Source organism: Marmota marmota, unplaced genomic scaffold (assembly GCF_001458135.2).
Source record: "Marmota marmota marmota unplaced genomic scaffold, marMar, whole genome shotgun sequence".
In the NCBI taxonomy this organism is placed as follows: domain Eukaryota; kingdom Metazoa; phylum Chordata; class Mammalia; order Rodentia; family Sciuridae; genus Marmota; species Marmota marmota.
In genome coordinates, this window is record NW_025999982.1 from 9,757,748 (window position 1) to 9,783,511 (window position 25,764).

Sequence of the window (25,764 nt, forward strand, 5' to 3'; positions counted from 1 at the left end):
AGCCCCGCCACCCGCGACCTGCAGACCCCGCCCCAAGTGCCCTGAATTAGGGGACGGGCCGACCACAGCTCAGGTGTGGGCAGCAGGGCGGGCGCAGGCAGATTCAGCAGCTGCCTTCTTGGGGTTCGCAACTCCGGCGTGCGCTATCCAGGAAGTAAACAACAACAGCAGGCGTGATTTCTTAACTCTTTCTGCACGCCAAGCACCGTGACAACACTGTGATCTTATTTTCCCCTGCGGGGACGAGTAAGGTGCTTCGAGGTCCCTTCCTTCGAAGAACCCCCAGTGCACAGGGGCTGACAGGCGAGTGACAAAACCACCAGCAGACGCGTGGACCCAACGCCCTGGAAACGAGGCGGGAAAGGGACAAGGTTTCTCTGCTCGCCTCGCAATCACTAGCGGATGAATAGAGCGAGAGCGCAGCGAGATGTAGTGGAAGACCCGGACTAGGTGGCCCTTAGGCTCTACTTCCAAGTGGGCCTTGGTGGCTGCGGGGCCATGAGGACAAATTCATGCGGTGGGACGCTCTAGGGTTGCCCAAAATTACCGGCTCAGGAAAACCATCTGGGGAGCTTGAATAACAAGACCTTCTCCCAGGGTGAAGGCACTGGGACTGGGATGGCCCAACCAGGTGTTGCTAACCTGATAAATTTGGAAACCTCTGCGAATGCAGGCGACTTCCAGGGGTCCTCCCAGGATTATGCTCTTTATGAGAAACGATTCACATTAAAATAATTTATTTTTAATCAGTAAAACCCAAAGTGCGTTTTCCTGGCCTATTCCCTAGCTCACCGAAGGCCTCAAGAATAATTCTCTCACAAAAGTTCGCGTAACTCAGAGTCATCGACCCTCCTCACCCCCAGTCCCGCTGGGCTTCCGAAAACCTGGGGGGCGCGCGCCGCCCCGCCCCTCGCCGACTCCCCGCCCCGTGACTACAAGTCCCATCCCGCCCCGCGCTCGCGCACACGACGCCAGAGCAAGATGGCCGACACGGCGGCCGCAGCCGGGGCCGGCAGCTCCGGAACGGTAAGGGAAGGAGGCGCAGGGCTGAAGCCCAGAGAGTTTGGGCATTCTGTAACTTTACCCTGGCCTGGGCAACACGCTCATGCCCAGAAATCCAGCCCCACCGGGAGCTCTGAGTGGAGGAGGGTGTTTCAGGCCGAACGTCTCCCCCCCGCCTTAGGACTTGGCGACGGCCTCCTAAGTTGGTGGATCTGCGTCTTGATTGGCCCGTCCTCTGTTGGGTGGGTGGGAACCCGGAACACCTTCTGATTGGTCCAAAGAAGCCGTTTTCACCTTCTTATTGGCCATCTAAAGTTGGGAAGGATTTCGTTTCAAAATATTTAGCTTCTCTACATTTCTGTGCGATTATCCTTTGCCCTGATGTCTTCAGCTTTATGTTATTGTTTTATTTTTCCTTGCTAATGAAATAGTATAGAAATGGAACAAGAGAGAGATTATTTCTTTTGGAGGAAGTAGATTTATTCAATCTCTTCATACTTGTTTCTTCAGCTATATTTTCTGATAATCTCTTAACACAGAAAGTGGGAGGAAAAAGCTGTTTTTCCTATTGGAACGTTTTAGGTTGGAAGAAAGGTTATCTCTTATTTAGAGCACCCTGGGTGCTAAAGTATTACTTAGTTGGTCAAGATTTATAATTCTAAATATTAAGCCTTGCTAAGTATTTAGCAAAAGAACTTTGGCTTGCCATTGATGATGTATGAACTATGTGATTGTATCCTTGTCCTATGGTTGAAAGTCTTTCCCCGCTCTCCTGCCAATTTCACAGAGATCAGGAAGTAAACAGTCCACTAACCCTGCAGATAACTATCATCTGGCCCGGAGGAGAACCCTGCAAGTGGTTGTGAGCTCCTTGCTCACAGAAGCAGGGTTTGAGAGTGCTGAAAAAGCATCTGTGGAAACATTGACAGAAATGCTGCAAAGCTGTGAGTACCAGGAAACACTAGGCTGCCTTCTGGTCAACCCCAACATCAGATCTATGCCCTATATTGCAATGGTGTTAGGACTTAAGGCAAAAGTGGGGGAATGAAGTGACTTACAGGCTTCAGAATCAGATAGGCTTGGGTGTAAGTCATTATTCTGTCTCTTAATAACTTAGGCAAGTCACTAAACCTCCCAGACCTCAGTTTCCTCATTTGTGAAATGGAATAATAAATTGTACCTCATGGAATTGTGAGTATAAGTGAGATTTATATGTAAAACATTCTGAGATAGGAAAATTGTAAGCTCTTGATTATTCTCTTATTATTGTTATTTCTCTTTCTATCCCTGCCTCCATCCCTCTTTCTTTCTTTCTTTTCTCTCTCTCTCTCTCTCTCTCTCTCTCTCTCTCTCTCTTTCTCTCTGAGGGGGTGTATATATGTTCCTAGGATTAAATCTAGGGGCACTCTATCACTCCAGCCCTTTTTATTTGAGACATGGTCTTACTATGTTGCTGAAGCTGGCCTTGAATGTGCCTCAGCTTCCCAAATAGTTTGGATTATAGGCATATACCACTATGTCTGGCTTGTTTTAATCATTTTTAAGTGTACAATTCATTGGCATTAATTACATTCATCATATTGTACAACCATCAATACTATCCATTTCCAGAAGTTTTCATCATTTCAAACAGAAACTCTACCCATAAACAATAACACCCCATTTCTCTTTTCTTCTAATCTACTTTCTTTCTATATAAATTTGCTTTTTCTAGGCATCTCATATAAGTGGAATCTTAAAATATTTGCCTTTTTGTGTCTGAATTATTTCATTTAGCATGTTTTCAGAGTTCATTCATGTTGAACATATATAAATTTAATTTCTTTTGAAGGTTGAATAATATTCTATTCTATGTATGTCCCACAATTTATCCATTATTTTGTCAGTGGAGAATAATTTCTCTCCACCACTTGGCTGTTGTGAACAGTGCTGTTATAAACATGGATATGTAAGTATCTCTGAGTCCCTGCTTTCAATTCATTTGGGTATAGACCTAGAAGTGGAATTGCTGCTTCACATGGTGATTCTATATTTAACTTTTTGAGGAACTGAGAATAAGACCTCATGCCTTCTATCCTCTCATAGACATTTCAGAAATTGGGAGGAGTGCCAAGTCTTACTGTGAGCACACAGCCAGGACCCAGCCTACGCTGTCAGATATTGTGGTCACTCTGGTTGAAATGGGTAAGTACACCCCAGTTTCAAATTCTTCCATGCAACTTAGTTGAGGTCATGAGAGAGGGGTAAGTCCTTAGGAGGCACCCATGTCAGCTGAGTGGTCTGGATTCCCTCATAGTTCTCTTGATGTGCTTTTACCACAAGAGAGATGTAAAGAGAGGGTTTCTGTGAACTGGTCTAAGAGACCACCTAACTCCCTGTTGGGGGATTCCACTGTAGCTTCTTGTGAAGGACAGTACATTGGTTTGAGTGGGAGTTAAAGTCATTTTCCACACTATTACCCTCTTCCCGTTCAAAGTTCAGTTGACTGGGCAGTGATTTGTTTTCTTGTCTCTTAGGTTTCAATGTGGACACTCTCCCTGCTTATGCAAAACGGTCTCAGAGGATGGTCATCACTGCCCGTAAGTGACTTTGAACTGAAATACTCAGTAAGTGCTCAGTTAATGCTTGCGGAATGAATTAGTTGACTAGGTCAGGGGTCAGATTGGTAGCTGTTTCCTTGTTGCAGGCTCCCTTCCAATCTTTAGGGCTACTTCCAATCTATTTCTTGGTTTATAGGATTAGGATGTGAAGTTTATTTGCCAAAAAGCAAAGCTATCTCTGAGATATTACTACAGTTCTTGTGCTTTAGGTGCAGAAGAGTGAATGATGCTGCTTGAAAAACATGAAAGTTGTTGTTCTTCCTTAGATTGAGAGTTGGTAAACCATGGCCTATGGGCCAAATGCAGCCTGCTGCCTGTTTTTGTAAATAAAGTTTTATTGAAATTCAGCCACATTGATTTATTATCTGTGATTGCTTTTGTGCTATTATGATAGAGTTTAGTTGTGTACAGAGACTGTATGGTCACAAAATCTAACATATTTACTATGTGGCTCTTTAAACAAAATATTTAGTGACTCAGCCTTAGATAAAACTGGGTGCCATGAACTGAACAGGGAGCAACTAGTTTGGGATTGTAGGACTTGGGAAGAATTCACTGGATTTTTTTCCTTTAAAGTCACTTTTTCACATTGGCATCTTTTAAAGAACTCCTCTCACAGCATAGCAGCGGAAGGTGCCATTTCCAATCCCCTTAGCAATCACTTAAACATATACTAACTTTCTCCAGCTGAGTGTACATCTTTGTTATTTAGGGTCCCTGAACAATTTGTGTGTGTGTGTTTGCTGGGGATTGAACCTAAGGCTTCCTGCATGTTAAGCACTTACCCTACCACTGAGCTATGCCCCCCAGCCACCCTAGATTCTCTGAAAAAAGAGTTAGCAACCCATCTAACTTCCTTCATTCTTCAGCATGCTCTTTAAGGTACCTACTTTGGTCCTAGACACCAATCTATCTACCTAAAAGACTGAGGGCAGATTGTTATAGATGGAAATGTCAACCAAGGTCATCTAGCAATCCTGAACATTGTGGGGGTGACCTTCTCAGGTCCTTAAACCATCAGAGGCTTTTTATTGATAGAAATACAAAGTGCCTGCTGTTTTGAAAATTGTGGTCCAGTGAAAAAAGGAGTTTGGACAGTGACCATAATCTATAGAAACCAGGGCCTCAGTAGGAGGACTAATTAGTTGTGATTCTGTTGCAGCTCCAGTGACCAATCAGCCAGTGACCCCCAAGGCCCTCACTGCAGGGCAGAACCGACCCCACCCGCCACACATCCCCAGCCATTTTCCTGAGTTCCCCGATCCCCACACCTACATCAAAACTCCGGTGAGTGATGATGCCATACTGGGGACGGTGACTCTAAAGTAGCATCCAGGAGCAGTGGACTCTATCAATTCCTATTGTCTGTCTGACTGGAATTCAGTAAATTGACTGGAATTCTGGTAAAAGAGCAGTTCAGAACTCACAATATCTTTCCCCATTGAGAAGCAATATGACAAGTGAGAAAAAATGTTCTCAGGTTTGCCTCCAAAAGTGTAACTAATAAAGATTGAAGCTAGAATTTGCCTGTTCCACCAAAACATTTGAAAGTACTTAATCACATAGAAATAAACTAGAAGGATATTCTACAAAATGTCATGATCCATTTTTGGTGAGTTTATAGGTAATTTTGTGGGGTTTTTTGTAAGTTCAATATGTCTAAAATGTTCTTTATGAGTACACAATTCAACCCATAACATTTTTTAACTCTTATAGTGTGTCATTGATGGTGAAAATATTATGTATATATTCTAATAAGTGCCTGTTTATTTTCATAAATATTATAATGTAATGTTGTACAAAAATAATTCACATTAATAGATAATCTTGCAGGATACAGTGGTAGTCCCAGTGACTTGGGAGACTGAGGCAGGAAGATTACAAGTTCAAGTCTAGCCTCAACAACTTAGTGAGACCCTGTCTCAAAAAATAAAAACAAGCCAGGCACGGTGGTGCACGCCTGTAATCCCAGCAGCTCAGGATTGAGCTGAGGCAGGAGCACAAGTTTAAAGCCAGCCTCAGCAAGTGAGGCCCTAAGCAACTCAGTGAGACCCTATATGTAAATTAAATACTAAATAGGGCTGGGTATGTGGCTCAGTGGTTGAGTGCCCCTGAGTTCAATGCCCAGCACCCCCCCAAAAAAAATTTTTAAAATTTAAAAAAGTCTAGGGATGTAGCTCAGTGGTAAAGCTTCCCTTAAGTTCAGTACCAAGTACCTAAATAAATAATTAATTAAATAATTCATTTTAATTTTGGGAAGATTTTAGTCAGAGAATTCTGTGTCTGCTTAAGTATGGATATGGGAACTATAGAGGTGACACACTTGAATTAATAGTGACATGTGGAAATGTTTCTGATTGCCTCCTTTAAAAGCCTTGTCTCTATATCATGAAGAGTTCATACTTTCATGTCATTGTTAAAATGTCTCTTTTGCCATGTTTTGGATAACTTCTTATTCAGATTAGATCTCACTTATTTTCCATAGTGATTGCCAGCAAGCTCATAATCAGAAGGAGTGGCATCTGTCATTTTCTTGTTCATTTGCAGCACTCAGAATAACGTCTTCAGCCTGTTTTTCTTAAGGGAATCTTTTGGAGCAATGTGTCCATTTTGAGAGGGTGAATTTAAGAAAACAGGATAGTACAATCTGCAAGTCCACATGGCAGCCACTCATATAATGCAGGATGTCATATTACACTGATGGAACTGAAGGCCCCTGTCACAGCTCCCCGGGGGACTCCCATTCTTCCTTAAGGTTGTGTCTCTTACACTTGAGACCAGCTGTCATGGCACTGAATGAAAGCCGGAGTCAGCTCTATTGTAAACATTTGCACGTTTCTTTTTTTTTTTTTTTTTTTTTAATTTTTTATTGTTGGCTGTTCAAAACATTACATAGTTCTTGATATATCATATTTCACACTTTGATTCAAGTGGGTGCACGTTTCTTAATTTTTAAGAATACATATAAATATTTATGAGGTTATACCATCATCTTTCTGTCTCTTCATTGTGCTCTGGAGATCTCTACAGTAAATAATGATAGTGGGTCATTTTGAGGGGTGGAAGGACCTAGCAACAGCAAGTCAGGGACCCATCAGAGCAGAAGCACACCTCAGCTTACCCGGTGTCTTTGCTGTTCTCTTGTAGACCTACCGTAAGCCTGTGTCGGACTACCAGGTCCTGCGGGAGAAGGCTGCATCCCAGAGGCGTGATGTGGAGCGGGCACTCACACGGTTCATGGCCAAGACAGGCGAGACCCAGAGTCTCTTCAAAGATGACGTCAGCACATTCCCATGTAAGAGTTGCTTCCTCTGTGGACTCTGTCTTTGTCATTTGAGATAATCACGCCATCTTTCTTTTCTATTGGCTTGGTGAGGAGAAATGAATAAGCTTTTGTCTTTCTCTCTGATGGGAGCTTATTCTTCAGATTCCTGGCTCCTTTTCTCCAGTCTTAAGAGCCTGTCTCTATCTGATAACTTCAAAACAGAAATGCCTTTGTGGGATTATTTGCTCAAGGTACATTGAGTTTAGGTTTCCACAAGGGTGGCTGAGCCCTAGGACTCACAGAGACTCAGGGGAGAAGTGGCAGCCCAAGAAGTAGAAGGAGCACCGGCATCTGGTGCAGTTGCCTGGCACAACACCCTTCCCCAGGTTCCATCTCATTTAACCTTGTGTCTCTGCACTATTTGGCCTTTTTGAATAAGTTCCTCATCTCTACAGGAGGCTTCAGTTTATACAAAAATAAACAGGGAGATTGATTCAATAGGCCCTTACCACCGAATGCCTACTAGGTGCCCAGCTCTGGAATAATAGCAGCTGACATTACCAAGTGCCAGACATTTCTGATGATTTCCTATACATCATCCCATTCAATCTCATGAACCTATAGGTTAGGAACTGTTATTATCACCACCTTTGTAGGATCCACAGACTTATAAAGAACAGCAATAAGTAGCTAACTCAAGGTCATGGGCTACTAGGTAGCATTGAATCCTAGTTCCTTATGGCTGCCTGATCTATTTCTGATCCACAGTAAAAATAATTTTTTAGGGCTGGGGATGTGGCTCAAGCGGTAGCGCGCTCGCCTGGCATGCGTGCGGCCCAGGTTCGATCCTCAGCACCACATACAAACAAAGATGTTGTGCCCGCCGATAACTAAAAAATAAATATTAAAAAAAAAAAAAAAGTTAAAAAAAAAATAATAATAATAATAATTTTTTAGTAGCTCCTGATAATCACGTTCTTCCATAGGCCCTTGTGCATGCGAGGCAAGCACTTTACCAACTGAGCTATATCCCCAGCCTATTAGTATTGTTTTTAGATCAATTTCTTTCTTTCATCCTCATTGCTTTTTGGAAGGATAGAAATTCCCACTCACCATAAGTGTCTTTTAGATCCAGGGAAATACTCACCCTTGGAGTTCTTAGGTCCTTCAGGCTGAAAAGATCAGTGTTCCTGCTGTAGAAATGTGGCTTCGAGGGGTTAACTGACCTTGGGTATAAGATCACAAAGCCAATGCAATTGAGATTCTGCTGATAGCCCCAGTTCCGTCTGATTTCAGTTTTCCTTGTTAAAAATTGGCTCTCAAGTTGGGATTGCCTAAGTTGGGATCCCACTCTGCTATTTTCTGTGCTTAAGAAAGTCAACCTGTCTGTGCGTTGGGTTCCACATCTGTCAAATGGGGTGATAGTTGTGCTTATGTACCAGTGGGAACAAGGATTAAAGATGGCACATGTAAAGCCACAGGGCATCGCTGGGCCCGTTCTGTACGTGTTTGGAGCACATGAACCAGTGTTATCTGTGGGTGCTGCCCGTTGTTTTGCTGTAAGGCTCCGGGAAGGCTGCAGGGACTCCCTGTCAGTGGAATCATGCTTTCTTCCACTTCCCCAGTGATTGCTGCCAGACCTTTCACCATCCCCTACCTGACAGCTCTTCTTCCATCTGAGCTGGAGATGCAACAAATGGAGGAGACAGATTCCTCGGAGCAGGATGAGCAGATAGACACAGAGAACCTCGCTCTCCACATCAGCACGGTGGGTCCTGTCTTCTGCCTGCCTCAGAGTTCCCCCCAACTGGCCCATCCAGCCCTTGGCCTGTCACCCTGGGATAGGTCCATGATGATCCAGATGTAACCTGATCTCCAACTTGAGAGACATATCCATGTCCTGGGGATTCACTCATTCATTCAACAAATACTGAATGAGCACCTGCCAGGCCAGGCTTAGGTCCAGGTGCTGGGGAATTAGAAGGAAGAAATACAGACAAACTTCATGGAGCTAAGGAAAAATAGGAAGTGAAGATGAAGATGAGGGAGTACAGGATTAGAATTTGATATCTGCTACACCACAGTGAATCCCACCATCATGTGTGTCCACTAGACTGGGCCCCTAATTAGAATAAGAGCTATTCCATGCATGTATAACTTTATCAAAATGGACTCTACTGTCATGTATATAACTAAAAAGAACCAAAAAAATTAAACTGATATTTGAGTAAAGACCTAAAGAGATCAATGCCTGCTCCCATCTGGGGGTAGAGTTTTTCAGGCAGTGAGACCAGTAGATGATAAAGGCCCTGAGGTGGAAGCCTAGCTGTTGAGTTGAGCAGCAAGGATGCCAGAGTGGAGTGGACGAGGGAGAGGCAGTGGATGAGGTCGGAGAGCTCATGGGAGACTCAGACTTACAGGGTCTTAAACATTTTATTAAACATTTTTGCTTTTACTCAGTAAGATGGGAGCCAGGGAGATAATGAGTAGAGGAAGGTCGGGATCTCATGGAGGATTGTTAACAGAATCAGTCAGGTTGGAGTGTTGAGAGTAGACTACAGAGGGCAGAGCGGAAGCCAGAGAGCTGCTGGAAGGCTGTAGCAATAAGCTGAGGTATGGCGGTAGGAGCAAAAGCAATGAAACCACCAGGAGATCATTTGGTCAAATTCTAGATTCTTTACAGAGCAGCACCAACTGGTAGAACAGATGTGAGATGTTGAGGGGAGAGAGAAAGTGAAAGGTGGCTCCAAGATTTTTGCCTGAATGACAGGAAGTAGGAAGTTGTCTGCAGCCAGATAGGGGAGACTGATGCTGCGTGCTGTATGGGTGGCAGTCAGGTGCTCAGGTGCAGATGTGTTAAGCTTGAGATCCTTATTAGACATGAACTTGATGATGTCAGGTAGAGAGTTGAGTCCAAATGTTGGAGTCTGAGGAACAGTTATGGCTAGAGATGTCAATTTGGTAGTCACGTAGGTGGACTCAAAACCAAGATAGTAAATGAGCTTTCTTAGGAAGCAAGTGAGGACTAGAAAGAAAAGGAGCTGGGTGCAGTGGCACACACCTGTAACCCCCGCAACTTGGGAGGCTGATGCAGGAGGGTTGCAAGTTGAGGACAGCCTCAGCAACTTAGTGAGACCCTGTCCCATAATACAAATAAAAAGGGCTGGGTTTAGCTCGGTGGCAGAGTGCTTGCCTAGCATGCATGAGGTCCTGGGTTCAGTCCCCACCACTGCAAAGAAGAGAAGAGGTGCGTTGACCAGGCCGTGGGGCTGTCACGTATTTAGTGGTCATGATGAGGAGGAAGCAGCCATGGAGACTGAGACGGCTGAGCCAGAGAGGTGAGAGGAGAAGCAGGAGAGGACAGGTCCTGGAGGCCAAGGGAAGGGAAGATTTCAGGGAGTAAAGAGCCATCAGCTGCTTCCTGAGCTGCAGTTACAGTAACAGGACTGCAAATTTGACCATTGGATTTGGCAATGTGAATGTAGTTGTTTTTTTTTTTTTTTGCCTTGATCACTTTATTGTAACTTTTAAAGGTTCCTCCATTAATTATAAGGGTACATAAGTAGATACACGTATTTGTAAATTAATAGATGTTAAGAACAGTGTTAGGCTTACAGAAAAACAGAATAAGTACACAGTTTGCAGTGAATGTAGTTTTTGACTCTGATAAGAGCAGTTTCAGTAAGAGTGAGAGTAAGGCCCTGGAATTAATTCACAGAGAACAGGAGAGAACTTGGAGTCAATGAATATAGACTTATACTGTCCATTACTGTAGCCACTAGCCATATGTAGCTCTGTAAATTAATTAAAGTTAAATAAAACTAAAAACCAATTCCTGGCCAGGTAAGGTGACACATGCCTATAATCCCAGTGACTCAGGAGGCTGAAACAGGAGAACGATTGCAAGTTCAAGGCCAAAACAACTTAGCAAGGCCTTAAGCAACTTAGTGAGACCCTGTTTTAAAATGAAAAATAAAAAGCAGAATCCTAGAGCTGCTGGAGGCAGTAACGCATTCAAGGCTCCCAGGGTCCTTCTGTTCAGACTACTATGTTCAGCTATCCTTTAAAATTCCCGTCTGGAGCCTTAGGGGACATAGTTAGACTGAAGGCCCCTCCTGTACTCTAAGCTAGGAGGCACCAGACGGCAGGAGCAACTTCAGTTTGCAAGTGAGATGTGCTCGCTGATCTTTGCTGAAGATCATCCTTGCTTGAACATACATGTTCCTTCAATGTTGACTGATCCCTTTCAGAATTAGGCTGGAAGCCCGTGGCTTTAAAGCAGTGGAACTTGTTATTTTATACTTCTGTTTTGTACTCACCTTATGAGAAGGAGTCTTCTAAGCTAAGCAAATACCACCAGACATTTGTAAGTACAATATAGTTAAAGGGCTCACAGATGTGTTGCCTAACACAGGTTGTGACATGATGTGAGGTCCCTGTGGTAAGGGAACCGAGGCTGCCTGAGGACCCCAGGCTGCAAAGAGGCTGAGCTAGGAGTATAGACAGCAAAGAAGAGAAAGATGTGACCCTGGGGCAGACTGTCATGGCTTCATATCCAGGCTGTGCTACTTGCCAGATGTGTGACTTTAATTGTGTTAACGGATACCTGAGTCTGTGTCTTTACAAGTGCACATCAGAATGGGAACACCAACCTCAAGGGGATGAGAGCCTGAGATAAAGTGAGCTAATGTATGTCAGGTGCCTGGCACATGGTGGCTCACAGCACACATCCTTCTCTCCTCTGTGGTTTTAGGTTATACAGCCCCAAACTCTTCTGTACAAAGTAAAATAGAGACTTGGAGACTTAAGATTCTAGCAACAGTTTATATGTAGGCATTTATTCTTATTTTGTTGGATTGGGAAATATAATAATATGTTTCAAAATTCAGAACGAACAAAAAAGATGTAAAGTGACATTCCTTCCTCTCATTCTGTCCCTCCCAACAAAGCATCTGTCTCTCCAATCTCTCGTGTATCCTTCTAGAGACATTGGGTGTTTAAAATTGTTTTAAATAGGGCTGGAGTAGTGGCTCAGTGGTAGAGCACTTGCCTGGCATGTGTGAGGCCCTGGGTTCGATCCTCAGCACCATATATAAATAAATGAATAAAATAAAAGATCCATTGACAACTAAAATACATTTTTTAAAAAATTGTTTTAAACACACACAGCAGATCACAAATGGTCTTCCCATTGTTTTTTTCCCTTTGTGGCTGTATGTATCTTGGTGATCATTCCGTATCTGTGTATAAAGAGCTCCTTCATTCCTCGCAGCTTCATTTATGGATGTAATAATGTAATGAGTCCACTATGGACATTTAGGTGATTTTCTGTCTCTAGCATTCACTGATATTGTTAAAGCAAATTAAATAACTGGTGTTTTAAATTATTCTTTTATCTGTTGAAGACAGTGCATTTGCAGGACTATTGATAAGGAGTAATTACTTTGTTTAATCTAGTTCTGGTTTTTCCATGTACTTGAACATAAAGAAGCTGTTCATTTTTGTTTTTTGTTTTGGGGGGCTTCTGGGGATTGAACTCAGGGGTACTCAACCCCTGAGCCACATTACCAGCCCTATTTTTTGTATTTTATTTAGAGACAGGGTCTCACTGAGTTGCTTAGTGCCTTGCCATTGCTGAGGCTGGCTTTGAACTTGCAATCCTTCTGTCTCAGCCTCCCTAGCTGCTTGGATAACAGGTGTGCACCACCATGCCCAGCAGAGCTGTTCATTTTAAAATAGTACATGTTTTTTTTCCTCTCATACATTTGAACTTGTTGCCTTGTGCAGGCAATCCACATGTCTAAACTTTTGTATGAAACTTTGAACCAGTCATGCACTCAACAAATGTTTACTTTGTACCTAGTACATGCCAGGTATTCTTCTGCTCCTTGAGATAAAGCAATGAACAAAACAGACAAAACCTCTTTTAGGAGCCTGTGTTTAGCAGTGGAAGAACAAAAATAAACATAATATGTAATTAAGTCATTAAGTAGCATATTAAAGATGAAAGTGCCTTGGACGAAATACAGTAGGGGAAGATCCAGGGTGAGGATATAGATTTCAGTTTTAAATGGGGTGCTTAGGTAGATCACCGAGAAGGCTGTATCTGTGCAGAGGCTTGGAGAAGGTGAGGGAGTGAGCCTTGTGGATATCTGGAGAAGAGTGCCTGGCAGAGGGTGTGGCCGGTGCAGAGGGCCTGAGAAACAGTGGCTGAGGCAGATTGAAGGAGAATTGGATCAGATGGGCCTCATCAGTTGCTGGGAGGGGTGGGGGTCATGGGAGGATATAGAGGAGAGACGTTTTTGAACTTCTGAAAGCATCACTCTGATTGCCCTGAAGGGTGTGGACGCAAGAGGAGGAGCCCTTAGAAGCTGGTGCAGTGTGTCAGGGGTCACAGCAGAGGTGGCGGAAGTGGTCAGATTCTGCCTGATCTGAAGGTCTGAATCCTAGAGGATTCCTAACACACTGGACAGAGGATGTCAGAGAACAAAAAGAAACAAGCATGGCTTGAACGCTTGGAAGGGCAGAGAACACAGAGAGCTGTTTGGTGAGGGAACGTTAGGCACATTGAGCATGCGATGCTGACCAGCACCTGTATGGAGGTGGCTGTAGGATCTGGAGGTCAGAGCGAGGTGAGGGCTGGAGGTGGGCTTGGAGTTGTTGGCATGGGAGTGGTATTGACAATCATGAGACTGGAAACAGTCACCCCAGAGCAGGGGGTCCTGAGAGCTCGCAGGCCTTTGCCTGTGTCTGACCTTTGCAGGTTCAAGGAGATTCTGACAGACCCTTCTGCTCCCATGCTTTTAGAACTCTCTGGGTCAGTTGGATGTTTTACTTGGATCCACTACCCCTATTTTTCCCCATCTTGAGGCTGCCTGTCCCTGAAAGGGACAATAAGGTGATTACTTCCATCAGCTGTATGTGGAAGACATAGAGCTGTCATCCTGCTCTTGTGGGACATAAGGAGGAAAATGGAGGGACCTTCATTACCCTCCAGCATGGTCCCAGGGGTAGCTTTTCAGCACCGTTGGCTGTGTCATCTCCTGTGTTAGAACACACTTAAGGCACAGTGAAGTGACCTTCCAATAACTTTGGGGATAGGATGTTGATGGTAAAGAAATGATAGGATGAGGGCAGATGCCACTCAGTCAAGCCATCAAGAATTTCAGAGCTGGGCGCCGTGGCACACACCTGTAATCCCAGCAGCTTGGACGGCTGAGGCAGGAGGATCATAAATTCAAAGCCAACCTCAGCAAAAGTGAGGTGCTAAGCAACTCGGTGAGACCCTGTCTCTAAATAAAATACAGAATAGGGATGGGGATGTGGCTCAATGGTCAAGTGCCCCTGAGTTCAATCCCCAATATCAGCCCCCCTCAAAAAAAAAGAAAGAAAGAAAGAAAGAAAAGTCAGGCTGGGAGCTTCATGTCTACAGTAGACCTGGCTGTAGGCAGATCTTGTGTCTGGCATCAGGTCTGTCAAGAGCTAGGTTGATCTTGAGATACTCTCTTTGAAGAGGGTCTTCAGAAAGTCCAGAATAGGTCCAGGTTGCCTTGTGGTCCCACTTGATTGAACAGTGGAGAGGGCAAGCATGTGGGCCCTACAGGGAACTGGCTCCCTCGGGACAATCCATGGTTTAGGGTGTACAGTAGAACCTAGAAACCATCCAATTTCTCCAGGCCCAGTAAGCTGAAGACTGGTGACCACACCCTGGGTCATCTGTCCCTTGAGAACCATCTGTTAATTTTGTGCTATCTGGTCACTGTGCTCTACTCTGCTGTCTGTTTTGATGGCATTCCTCTCCTGGTTGAGGTTGGTGAGGGCTTCAGCCTCCAATTGCAGAAAAAGAATCTCTGTGATTTCTTCTTCTTATGAAACCCTTGATGTGTCACCAGGGGGCGCCACCCAACCAGCTTCTGGTCCCTCCAGAAGGAGAACACTTCTGTCCTTCTAGGTCAAATTTTTGGTATGATTTTCCCCTCTGCCCCTGCAGCCTCACTTTTAAAAACATGCAAAACAGAGAAGAGTATAAATTAGAAAAGGAGAGCAATCACCCTTACTCCCAGGACAGTTTTTAAAATTTCAGGTTATCACCTTTTTTCCTACATGTACACAATTGTGATTTAAAAAATATTTAACTGGAATCGTACTGAATGTATGTGGACTAAACATTTTCCTCAAAAAATAAACAATAAAAACTGCTTTAGGACTGAGGTTGTAGATCAGAGGTAGAGCACTCGCCTAGCATGTGTGAGCCACTGTGTTTGATCCTCAGCACCACATAGAAATAAAATAAAGATATTGTGTTCACCTATAACTAAAAAATAAATGTTAAAAAAAAAAAAAACTGCTTTATACTCAAGAAGCGGAATCAGGAATATAGAAATTCAAGGCCAACCTGGGCAACTTAGCCAGACCCAGTCTCAAAATAAAGTAAAAAGGGATGGGGGAAAAAAAAAGAAAAAGGAATGGGAATGTAGTTCAGTGATAGAACAATTTTCTAGCATGTGTGAGGCACTGGGTTTGATCTTTGGTACTGCAAAAAAAAGAGTATTAATAACATTTTTGTTAAAGGAAAAACTATGAGTCACAGGTCACAGACCTTATTGATGAGGTACACATAATGGTACCTGCAGGCTCTGAGCTTTGCCTTGGGAACCCTCAGGACCAGAGAGGTTTCAGCTATGCTGGGATATGGTTGTTGATACCATGTTGTAAATTCCAGAAATTACTTTAGGGAAAAATCTGTTATGATTTCTTTTGGTTCTGGCCTAGGAAATACCCTGTTGCCTGTGGCCTATGTCTCCCAGTCCTGCAAGGCATCCAGGGTGAACTCCCTTTTCTTTATCTCCCCACTGGGTTGGGCTCCTTCCCTGAAGCTTTGAAATTGTAGCTACAACTCCCTGCCTCTCCCAGGCCTCCATTCTCCCTAACTCATGTCCCCGCCTCTCAAGGGGTTCTGGATCCACTGTGTGCTCCACTGGGTCAAAGCTGACAGTCTTTTCTCCTGGCAGAGCCAGCCACTGCCTGGGCCTCAGGTGCACCTGGGGCAGAGATAGGAACATTGGAAAGAAAGCAGCTCTCGGCCTTCTTGTTTCCCAGTCAAAAGAGACGCAATGGTAGTTCTTGTGACGGGCACAGTCTCTTTCCTCATGCCGTTGGTGTTTTGCTTTATTTCGGCTTTTGCTCAAAGGATGATTCTGGAGCCGAGAAGGAGAACACTTCTGTCCTGCAGCAGAACCCCTCCTTGTCGGGCAGCCGGAATGGGGAGGAGAATGTCATCGATAACCCCTATCTGCGACCCGTGAAGAAACCCAAGATCCGCAGGAAGAAGTGAGTTGGAGACCCAGGTGCAGAGAGTCTGCCTCAGCCAGCTTTTCTGTTTCTTGGCGGGAAGGAGGCTCCCAGTGGGTTTAACACCACCCTGGTGAGAGGAAATATTTTCCCTTTGCCTCTCCTTACTCCCACGTGCACTTCTCATTCCATAGTGCTTGAGTGTCCTGCAGCCCGGTGACCGCCCCTCACAGCCCTGGTGCTGGTTTCTGTAGGACAGTAGGAAGGGCCCCACCAAGCAGGCTCCCTGCTTCTTCTTCTTTCTAGGTCCCTCTCGTGAGCTGAGAAAGAAGCCTGGCTTGTACAGAGATGCGGATTCCACTCTCCTGGGCAAGAAAAAGCCTCTGGAGGACAGAAGAGAGAGTGACCTCCTTGTGACCAAACTGCAGCTGCAGGATGTGATGGGGCATGATTTTAATAGCAGACCTTATATTCAGATTATCTGTTTTCACCGGATGTTTGGTTGAGGACAAAACAATAGTAATAATGAGACTTTCTTAATCCAAAGGGCCATACTGCTACCTGCTAGTGTGTGGCAGCAGCTGGTCACTTCATTTATCATCACAGGATTTGATTCCTTTGCAACCTGGAAGAACAGGGAAATTGGCAGGAAAAGAAAGGGTCCTTTGCTGCTTTGCTCACTGCCGGGAGGACTCCTTGCCCTGTGTATATTTCAGGATATCTGGCTTCTTCTTTTTTTTTTTTTTTTTTTTTTGACTCATGAACAATTATGGCACCAATTCGTCAACCCAGAACCTCATTCTTATTTCCCTCCTCACTTGGGTTGCTCATGCTCTCCGAGCTGATGGAAAGTAACTTTGTACTCTACTCCCTTATAATGACGGAAGCAGGAGGACCACACATCACAGCTTTGACATGGGGCTGGCAGAAGTCAGGAGCTGTGAGCAGATATGTTAATGTGCAGGACAATGACACATCAGGGCAGTGCTGATGCTCTGGCCAGCAATTGATAGAGTTCCCCAAAGCAGGGCCATCCTGAGAGATTTGCCATTTATTGTCCCTCTGTGGAATGTATGCTTGGAGAACTGCCCAAGACCTATCCCCTCCTGGGAAAAAAGTCTTCCCTGACAAGAGCCTGGAGTGTGGGATATGTCGCACTGTGACTTAATCAAGGAGCCATAGATTCTAAACAATAGGAAAAGGATGTAGCAGGTGGGATTTTGAGGCCTGGCTTGGCCTTGTATTCCACAAGCTGAGAGAGGTGGCTGAGACTAGAAGACTGGCATGGACCAGAGGGCGCTGGCAGAAGCAGGCTGGGAGGAGCCTGCAGCCTATGCAGAGGTGTTCTCCAAGGAGCCAGGCGGAATCTGCTCACCCTCTGCTTCCTGGGAGAGAAGACTTCATCCTTGATGAAGCAGAAAATAAGTTTTTAAAGAAGATGCCAGGCAAGTTGATATCCTTTGGCTGGTCTTGTAAGGGAGATTGTAAAACCAAATGCAATTTAGAGAAATGCCAGGGATGCCCGAAAGCGAACACAAGATGGGCACGACGCTCCCCAGGTTAGAGTTCTGAGGTCCACGACTTGACTTCTGTGGCCACTCAGCTTCCACAATCTTTTATTTTATTTTATTTTTCCTCTTCATAGTCTGGGGCTGGACCTAGGCCCTTGCGCATGCCAGGCAAGTGTCCTACCACTGAGTCGTGCCCCTAGCCTCCAGTCATCCCTGAATTTTCTATTCCTTTGGTGAATTTGGAAACCTGAGTAACTTGACAGTTTGGTGGAGACTTTGTCCTCTAAACTCAGTGTTCCCTAGGGCATTCTGTCCCTTTGCCTGGAAGGAGACAGACGCTTGTCAGGAACTGAAGAGGATATGATAGTGAAAAAAATCAAGATTCCTCGACTCTGGACCAGATAGGAATTTGTCAGGTTTGTAGAGACCTCAAGCTCTTGGCTGAAAGCAGTTAGCCTGAGCTTATGTGCAAACCCCCTCCCCTGTGGGAGTCTGATCGCCCTTGGCATTTGGCCTAGTGAGTTGTAATACAATCCCCAGGTCAGGCTAGGACTGACCCAGCTTACCTTTCGCCCTGCCTTCTGGAGCAGTCACCCCAGTCAGCATTTCTGCAGTTCCGCAGTCACCCTCACTGTCCAAAACAAACACCTGTTAAATGCCATTGTGCTAAGGGACAAGGTGGGGATTGGAAAAGGGGGCTGATTCTGCCCTTGAGATTCCAGAGGCTGCAGTGCTGTGACTGTTCCAGAGGAACCGCTGGGAGAGGAACAGACCACTTAGACGCCGGCCCTGCTGCTGTCGCTGGGTAGAAACTGCATAATCCACAATGTGTATTTATAGATTTCCATTTTTTAATGATTCTGTGGGACCTCTAGAAGGGAGAAGGTAGTAAACAGAGATAAATTAAGAGTGTGATTTATGAAAGACCCATAATAAAAATTCATAATAAAGCTTTGTAAAGAAACAGAACCATACATTTTGAGTTTGATTTGTGCTCAGAAGTTACAACAACACATAGGCTACCAGCTTTATAACTAGGTTTAGCCCTTCTGTTGTACCACGTACCCCTGGGAACTTTTATGTTGGAAATTTTCAAAAACAAAATTAGAAAGTATGAGAACCCCTAGATAGTCTTCACCCAGCATCAATACTTTGTGTCATCTATTTCTTCCACTTTTTCCTCTTTATCCTTTCTTCCTATAGTATTTATTTATTTATTTTTTTTTGCTTTTCCATTTTGTTTTGTTTTTTGTTTGGGACTGGGGGTCAAACCCAAGGCCTCATGCATACTAAGCATGGGCCCTACCACTGAGCCATACCCCAGCTCCTTGGAGTATCTTTTAAAGCAAATACCAGATCTGTGTCATTTAATCTGTAAATGTGGGTCAGTGTGCATCTCTGACAGATTTTTCTTTAAATTTTACTTTTGAAATAGTCACTGGATATTGAAGAGTAGTACATAAGAAAGAGGTCTTATGTGCCTCTCACCTCACCCAGTTTCCTGCAGTGGTGGTGACTCATATCTAGTACGATATCAGAACCAGGATATTGGCCTGGCACAGTGGTGCACACCTGTAATCCCAGCTGCTCAGGAAGCTGAGGCAGGAGGATCACAAGTTTGAGGCCAGCCTGAGCAGCTTAGGCCATGTCTCAAAAAGGACTGGGGATGTAGTTCAGTGGTAGAGCGCCCCTGGGTTCAGTCCCCAGCACCAAACACACACACAGAACATTGACTCTGGTACAGTCTACAGGGCTCATTCAGATTTATGTGTGTGTGGTTTTGTCACACATAGATTCATGTAACCATCCCAAGACAGAACAACAAGTCCCCACAGTTCTCCCTCATGCTCTCTATAACCATAGCCATCTCTCTTCCCCATCACCAACTCCTAGCAACTGCTACTCTCCTCCACCTCTGTCATTGAAACAGTAGCATTTAACTGGGATCAGAAGGTGTAACCTTTGGAGGTTGGCTTTTTTCATTCAATGTAATTCACTTGAGAACCTTCTAGGTTGTATCAATGGTTTGTTTCCTTTCATTGCTGGTAGCATCCCAGGCACCTGGTTTCACCTTCATGCATCGTGAGACCTTTGGGTTGTTTCCAGCTTGGAGCTTTTATGAATAAAACTGCTAAAACACTTGTGTGTGGTATATGTATAAACATAACTGTTCTTTTCTCTGCAATAAATATCCAAGAATGCAATTCCTGGGTCCTATAATAACTAGGTCCTATAATAACTACAATAACAATTTTTCTACAGTGTCTGTACCATTCCCACCAGCAATGTAAGAGTGATCTAATTTGTCCACATCCTCACCAGAATCTGGTGTTATCTTTATTTTTGGTTTGGGGGCGGGGACTGAATTCAGGGGCACTTGGCCACTGAGCCACATCCCCAGCCCTATTTTGTATTTTGAGACAGTCTCACTGAGTTGCTTAGTGCCTTGCTTTTGCTGAGGCTGGCTTTGAACTCACGATCCTTCTGCCTCAGCCTCCTGAGCTGCTGGAATTACAGGCGTGTGCCACCATGCTTGGCCTATCTTTATTTTTTTATTATAGCCATTCTGATAGATGTGTAGCAATACATTGTGACTTTAATTTGCATTTTCCTAAAGGCTAATGTTGAACACCTTTGTTGTACTTATTTGCTGTCTGTCGTTTGGTGAAATGTGTGGGAGTTTTGCCTATTTTTTCTTTTCTTTCCTTTTTTTTTGACATGGGATCTCACCGTGTTGCCCTGGCTGGCCTCAGACTCCTGGGCTTGCTATCTTCACACCTCAGCCTCTGGAGTAGCTGGGACTACATGCACCGCTATACCTGGCTGCCCATTTTCTAATTGGATTGTTTTGAGATTTCTTTATATAGTCTGTATACAAGAACTTTGTTGGATATGTTGTTTGTAATTTCTCTCACCCTATATCTTATCTTTTCATCTTTTTCATAGTCTTTGGCAGAATGAAAATTTATAATTGTACTGAAGTTGAAAGAATGGTATTTTTGGTGTTGAGTCTAGAAACTCTTCATGGAGCCCTGGGTCCTGAAGATTTTCTTTCTTTTCTTTTGGTAGTACTGGGGACAGATTGAACCCAGGGGACTGCAACCACTGCACTGCATCTCCAGCCCTTTTTAATTTTATTTTTAGACAGGGTCTAAGTTGCTAAGCCTGGCCTCAAACATGCAAAACTTCTGCCTCGGCATCCTGAGCCAGTGGGATTATAGACATGCCATGCACCTGGCTTAAAAACTCAGGCTTGTACTGTAACCCTCTACAGCTGAGGATGTGGAGGCCCATCGGGGTCAGTAACTTGGCTGCTGAGTAGCATGGCTGTAGTCGCACCTGGGCCTTCAGCTCCAGGTTCATGGTCTTTACCTTTGATGCTATCCCACTGCAGTGTTTGTGATTCTGTCCCTCTGATGCATGGAGCATTTCTGTGTGCATGGCAACCCCATCACGCACCCAGGCACTGATTGACCTGGTGGGAGGAGAAAAGGAGCTGGACGTGGGCCCCATTAAAGGTCAGGGAGGCAGGCTGCAGCTGCGCGCCACGGACTGCTCTTACTCCTTTCTAGGCTGTGTCAATGAGGGGACAGATCCCTTCCTGAAAGGTTTGGACCCATTTATGAATGATGGCTGTGTAGCAGGTGATTAAGATGGCCTGGTGTGTGGAGGATCTCATCAAGGGAAATGCCAATGGCCTCTCTCACTGTCCCTTGGGGCCCCTAGCAGAGATGAACTGAGCAACTGCCCATCTGATCCAAGATGGCCTTTGTACCAGTTTAAATGGTGTGTTCCCATGAGTTAGGCTGCCCTAACAGAAGTCCCCATGTAGAGCGTCTTGAGACAGAGATGTACGCTGTCTGGAAGGTGCAGGCTGGCGCCAGGATCTGGTGGTGTCCAGGCTCCTGCGCCTCTGGGCTCCTCCATCACCTGGGTGCTGCTCACGTCCTCAGGGTTTGGGAGGAGCTACCCCTCTCCACCTCCGTCTTCCAGTCTCAGGAAGAGGGAGACGAGATGAAGTGTATGTGAAGGAGAACTTTCGCCTTCTGCTAAGAGCAAGACCTAGAAATGCCCTGTCCCTGTCCCAGGGTCCCACCTAGCTGTAAGGGAAATGAGGAAATGTGATCTTTAGCTGAGTGGCTCTACATCTAGGTAAAATTTGGGAGCCCTGCCACCACGGGGAGAAGAAAGAATGGATTTGTGAGACAGTTGGCAATCTGCTGAAAAAGAGGTTTGGGGCAGATGCCAGGAAGGCCTTGCTGGGACAGGCAGCAGGCTCTTCACAAACACTGACTTGGCACTGCCAGCTCTTGCAGCCAGTCCCAGAGGCCAGCAGTCAGACGCCCCACCAGGATGGGGCCCTCAGGTCCAACCAGCGCCTTCCTCTGACGTGTGACAGCATTGGCTGCTTCTCCCTTCTTCAAGGTTGTTCTTTTGGCTTCCAGGACACTGTCCACCCTTCCTTGTTCTACCTCTTGGCCTGCCTGCCCTCCTTTTATTTGCTGGCTTCTTCTTCCAGCTTGCCTAACTCTTCAGGGTCCCAAACACCCCATCTCTGCTCACAAGGAGATGCTTCTTATGCTCCTCCCCCTGCGGCCACCACCACCTAGGAGGCCTCAGGGTACAGCGGCCTGTAGCTTTCTCTGTACAGATCTCTGTGGTCACACACTTATTTATTTTATTATGTCTCTGGTCACACTTTCAATACAACGTGGTCAGATTTGATTTTACTTAACCTTTCCCCCCAGCCACTTCCATTCCGCAGCTTTCCCATTTCAGACAGGTTAGAAACAGGATGACACCGGCCACTCCCTTGCCAGGACCGCAGGCCTGGCAGTGAGGCCTCAGTTCCCAGTGCATAGAATGAGCAAAACACTGCAGGGTCATCTTATTCATTCATAGCCAGACAATGATGAAATTCTGCCCCCTTCTTCCTCACCGATCTCATGTTGCCTTGCCCAAATGTCACAGCAGCCACCTCCCTAATGGTCATCAGTCTGGGTCCCCTCAGCCCCATCTTTCTACAAGCCCTAATTTGCTCGCTCCCCTGCAGTAGGACCTGTAGGTCCTCCTCTGTTGTCCTCTCCCATGTCCAAACCACCCAATCAGGCTGTTGAGGTCCTCGGCCAGTTCGTTATTTCTTTTGGAGAACTCGTTTTCCTCTAGCTTATTCAACAAACGTGGATCTAGCGTCTTCTGTGTATGCCAGGCACTGTTCCAACTCTTAGGATACCGTGGTGAGCAAGAAAGATGTGGCCTTTGCCTATGGGGAATTCATTCCAATGGGAAGACATTCAAAGAAAACAAACCCAGAGCCATCCGAGGTTGCCGAGAAGTGCTAAGCATGACATAGCAGGGTTCCCGCCTTGGGAGAAGCCCCTTCTCACTGTTGCCCAGGTTGCATTTGAGCTCGGGTTGCATTGGAGCCTGTCCTCCAGCCCCCCAATCTCTCTCCAGATCAGATTGATCCTCCCTTTCTCCAGACACTCATTTAACATACACCTGGTGAGCTGCCACCATGTGCCAGTGGTGACACAGAGGCTGAGGTGCCTCAGAGAGTGTAAAGGGTCCCTGTCTTTCCTGAACTTGTGGTCTAGTGGGGGACAGCTCACAACAGACATGTGTTGCCAGATGGTGACCTGAAAGGAAAGAGACTGCCTGGGTTGGGTGATTTGAGGAAGGTTTAATAAAAGGGTTACCTCCAAAGGTGAGGGCAAGGTACAGGCTTTGTGTAGACCCTGGGCTGGGAGCCTGCAGAGGGAGAGTGTAGTTCCCAGAACCCTTGGAGACACATGTGCAGATCCAAGGTTTGGGTCCAGGAGCTCAGGCAGCTCACAGCAACCCTGCCTCACCCTCTTGTCCCCCTGTCCAGTGTGGCCTGCTCTCTGGCCAGAGGGCATGGCTCCATTGTTTCAGGCCCTATAAGCAGCCAGCCCCGGGGTAGAGCAAGGGGTGACTCTGGAGGTGCCAGAAAAGGAGAGATTGACTTACAGTGGGAGCAATAGAAAGAGCTAGTTGCTGCAGGGTTTGTGATTTTTAGACCAGCAGAGCCTAGATGGGGCCAGCCTCAGGGGAAGCATTCCCGGGGGAAAACACAGCAAGGCATTGGGTCTGAGGAAGGAAGGTGCTTGCTACCAGACCGCAAGGCCACCTGCCTGGAGCAGAAGGAGGTGGGGGGTAGGGAACTGGGGCCAGGCCAGGTAAAGCCTCTTGTGCCTGGCAAATGGCTTTGGATGTTATTTAGAGGGAGATGGGTAGCAAGAGAGTGACAGGAGCGGACTTGGGAGCATTCTGGCTCCCAAGGGGAGAAGGAGGGGGGAGGGCAGATGCTGTTTCTCTTACAGTTAGTTTGGCACATAGTTTGGCATTTGCCAAACCCCCTTCAGCAGGGGGGCAGCTAGCCACCCTGAAACTGGGGGGAGCTTGTTCCTGGCCCCAAGGGAGCTGGCCAGCTGAGCACAGCTGCTCGACAGAGCCTGAGCCCTGAATCAAGGGAGAGGGAGGAGACACAAACCCAGGGTTACCTGATGGCTCCCTTTCCCTGGGAGTCAGCAGTGTAGTCAGGGAGACGGATAAACACACAGGCACAGGAACCTGTTTAACTCTGCTGACCAAGACAAAGGAGAAGAGCTGTCAGAGGGTTGGCCTTCAGGACTGAGGCCTGAAGCCTGTGCTGAGATCCAAATGGGGTGGGGTTAGCAAATGAGGATGCAGTAAAGGTAAGGAGAGGGGAGGTGGGAGGGCAGGGCAGGTGGGGCACGACCTGAGCCAGCCTTGGAGGACTCAGCCATTGGTACTGCCCAGCCCCTGAGACTCCTGTGTCCCTCTTGTAACATCTTCTCTTTTGAGGCTGGTTTGATGGCTATAACCAGCCTTCTCCCTTATAAGGCTGGCAGAGCTTTCCCCAAGTGCGTTGACCCTCAGATTGTACCCTGGCTACGTGGGGGTGAGGAGGGGACCTTTCAGTCAGCTCTAAATCAAGGCTGGCCAGGAAAGGGGTCGCTGGAGCTGGTGGGCCTTTCTGCACCTTCCTCTGGTTGGTCTTTCCTGTGGAGGTCACCTGGTCTAGCCTTGGAGCACCTCCACCCAACACTCCCTCCAGATGGTTTCCAGAGACTTTTGTTTTTGTTTTCTGGTTTTGGTGGTGCTGGGGATTGAACCCAGAGCCTGCGCATGCTCAGGCAGTGGATCCTCAGAGGCTCTTAGTAGGAGCTTTGTGGGTACAAGAGGTCCTTGTCATAGTATGCTGTGGTGAAAAAGCCCTGGGGCCCCAGATTCTAATCTTTCTTTTTGGGCTTTGGTATGCATTCATTCGTGAATTTTTCCCCAGCCACTGATAGCAGGTTTATCCTTCTTCTGTTTTACTCAGGCTCGTACCGAAACAAGATTTTAATTCTCTGACCCTCAACTGACAGTGCCCAGCTGCAAGTGGGGGGCAGCTGGCCCAAGGGTAAAGATTTGCCATGGACCCTCTCACCCCTGGAAACAAATTCAAGGTATCTTTCTTCATCTTGGTGCTTAGGACTTACCTTCATCTCCATTTTATGGCAAATTTTTTCCTTTGTTAAAAAGTTATTTAATTTTGAATAGATAAAAAATGTTTAAGTGTAAAATTTAAAAGACAGAAAAAGATATATGGGGTAGCTAAGGCTCTCACTCCTCCTGTTTCCCAGACTCTCAGCCCTTGTCTTTGGAGGCTCCTGGTGTGTTGCCATCAATACGACCTTCATGTATTCTCTGTGCATCAAATACAAATGCTTGTATATATTTTCTCCCTTTATACACCATGGCAGCCGTTGTAGAAACTCCCCGTGCTGCCCTCTGGCACGCTTCTCAGTGCGCCTTCCATGTGAATAATAAAGAACTTTTCTCTGTTTCTTGGCTACATAATGCTGCGTGCACAGTAGGGCGCCACCTACATTCATCAGTCCCCAGTGATGGACCCTTAGGTGGTTCCCAGCCTTCTGCCACTGCACGCATTGATGCATGTCCTCTGCTGTATGTGCCTACTAAATGTGGACAGATTGATGTCACCCGGTTCTCAGAATATGCTCCAATCTATGCTCTTGTCATGTGCCTGCTTCCTTGCCACCCC

At 45.9% G+C, this 25,764-nt stretch overlaps 2 protein-coding genes across 3 annotated transcripts in view; both read left to right on the forward strand.

Moving 5' to 3' along the window:
- The first annotated feature begins 892 nt into the window (after window positions 1-892).
- Taf8 (TATA-box binding protein associated factor 8) lies at window positions 893-25,545 on the forward strand. 2 transcript variants are annotated; one of them, XR_007348455.1, is made up of 9 exons: window positions 893-1,026; window positions 1,790-1,946; window positions 3,088-3,186; window positions 3,519-3,581; window positions 4,765-4,889; window positions 6,750-6,897; window positions 8,493-8,635; window positions 25,039-25,165; window positions 25,343-25,545. XR_007348455.1 is itself a non-coding variant. In XM_015487726.2 (9 exons), the coding sequence occupies exons 1-9, from the start codon at window positions 982-984 to the stop codon at window positions 16,475-16,477; spliced, it is 933 nt and encodes a 310-aa protein (XP_015343212.1). In that variant the 5' UTR covers window positions 894-981; the 3' UTR covers window positions 16,478-18,638. The 2 variants fall into 2 exon arrangements, 1 of the variants encoding a protein (XP_015343212.1); XM_015487726.2 differs by lacking the exons at window positions 25,039-25,165; window positions 25,343-25,545 and adding exons at window positions 16,058-16,197; window positions 16,465-18,638 and having other exon boundaries at window positions 894-1,026.
- Guca1anb (GUCA1A neighbor) overlaps window positions 25,039-25,764 on the forward strand; it is a 66,280-nt gene continuing 65,554 nt past the window's right edge. The window contains exon 1 of the mRNA XM_048805314.1: window positions 25,039-25,165. Coding sequence (XP_048661271.1) covers window positions 25,133-25,165 — 33 coding nt within the window. The 5' untranslated portion in view covers window positions 25,039-25,132. The remainder of the gene's footprint in view (window positions 25,166-25,764) is intronic.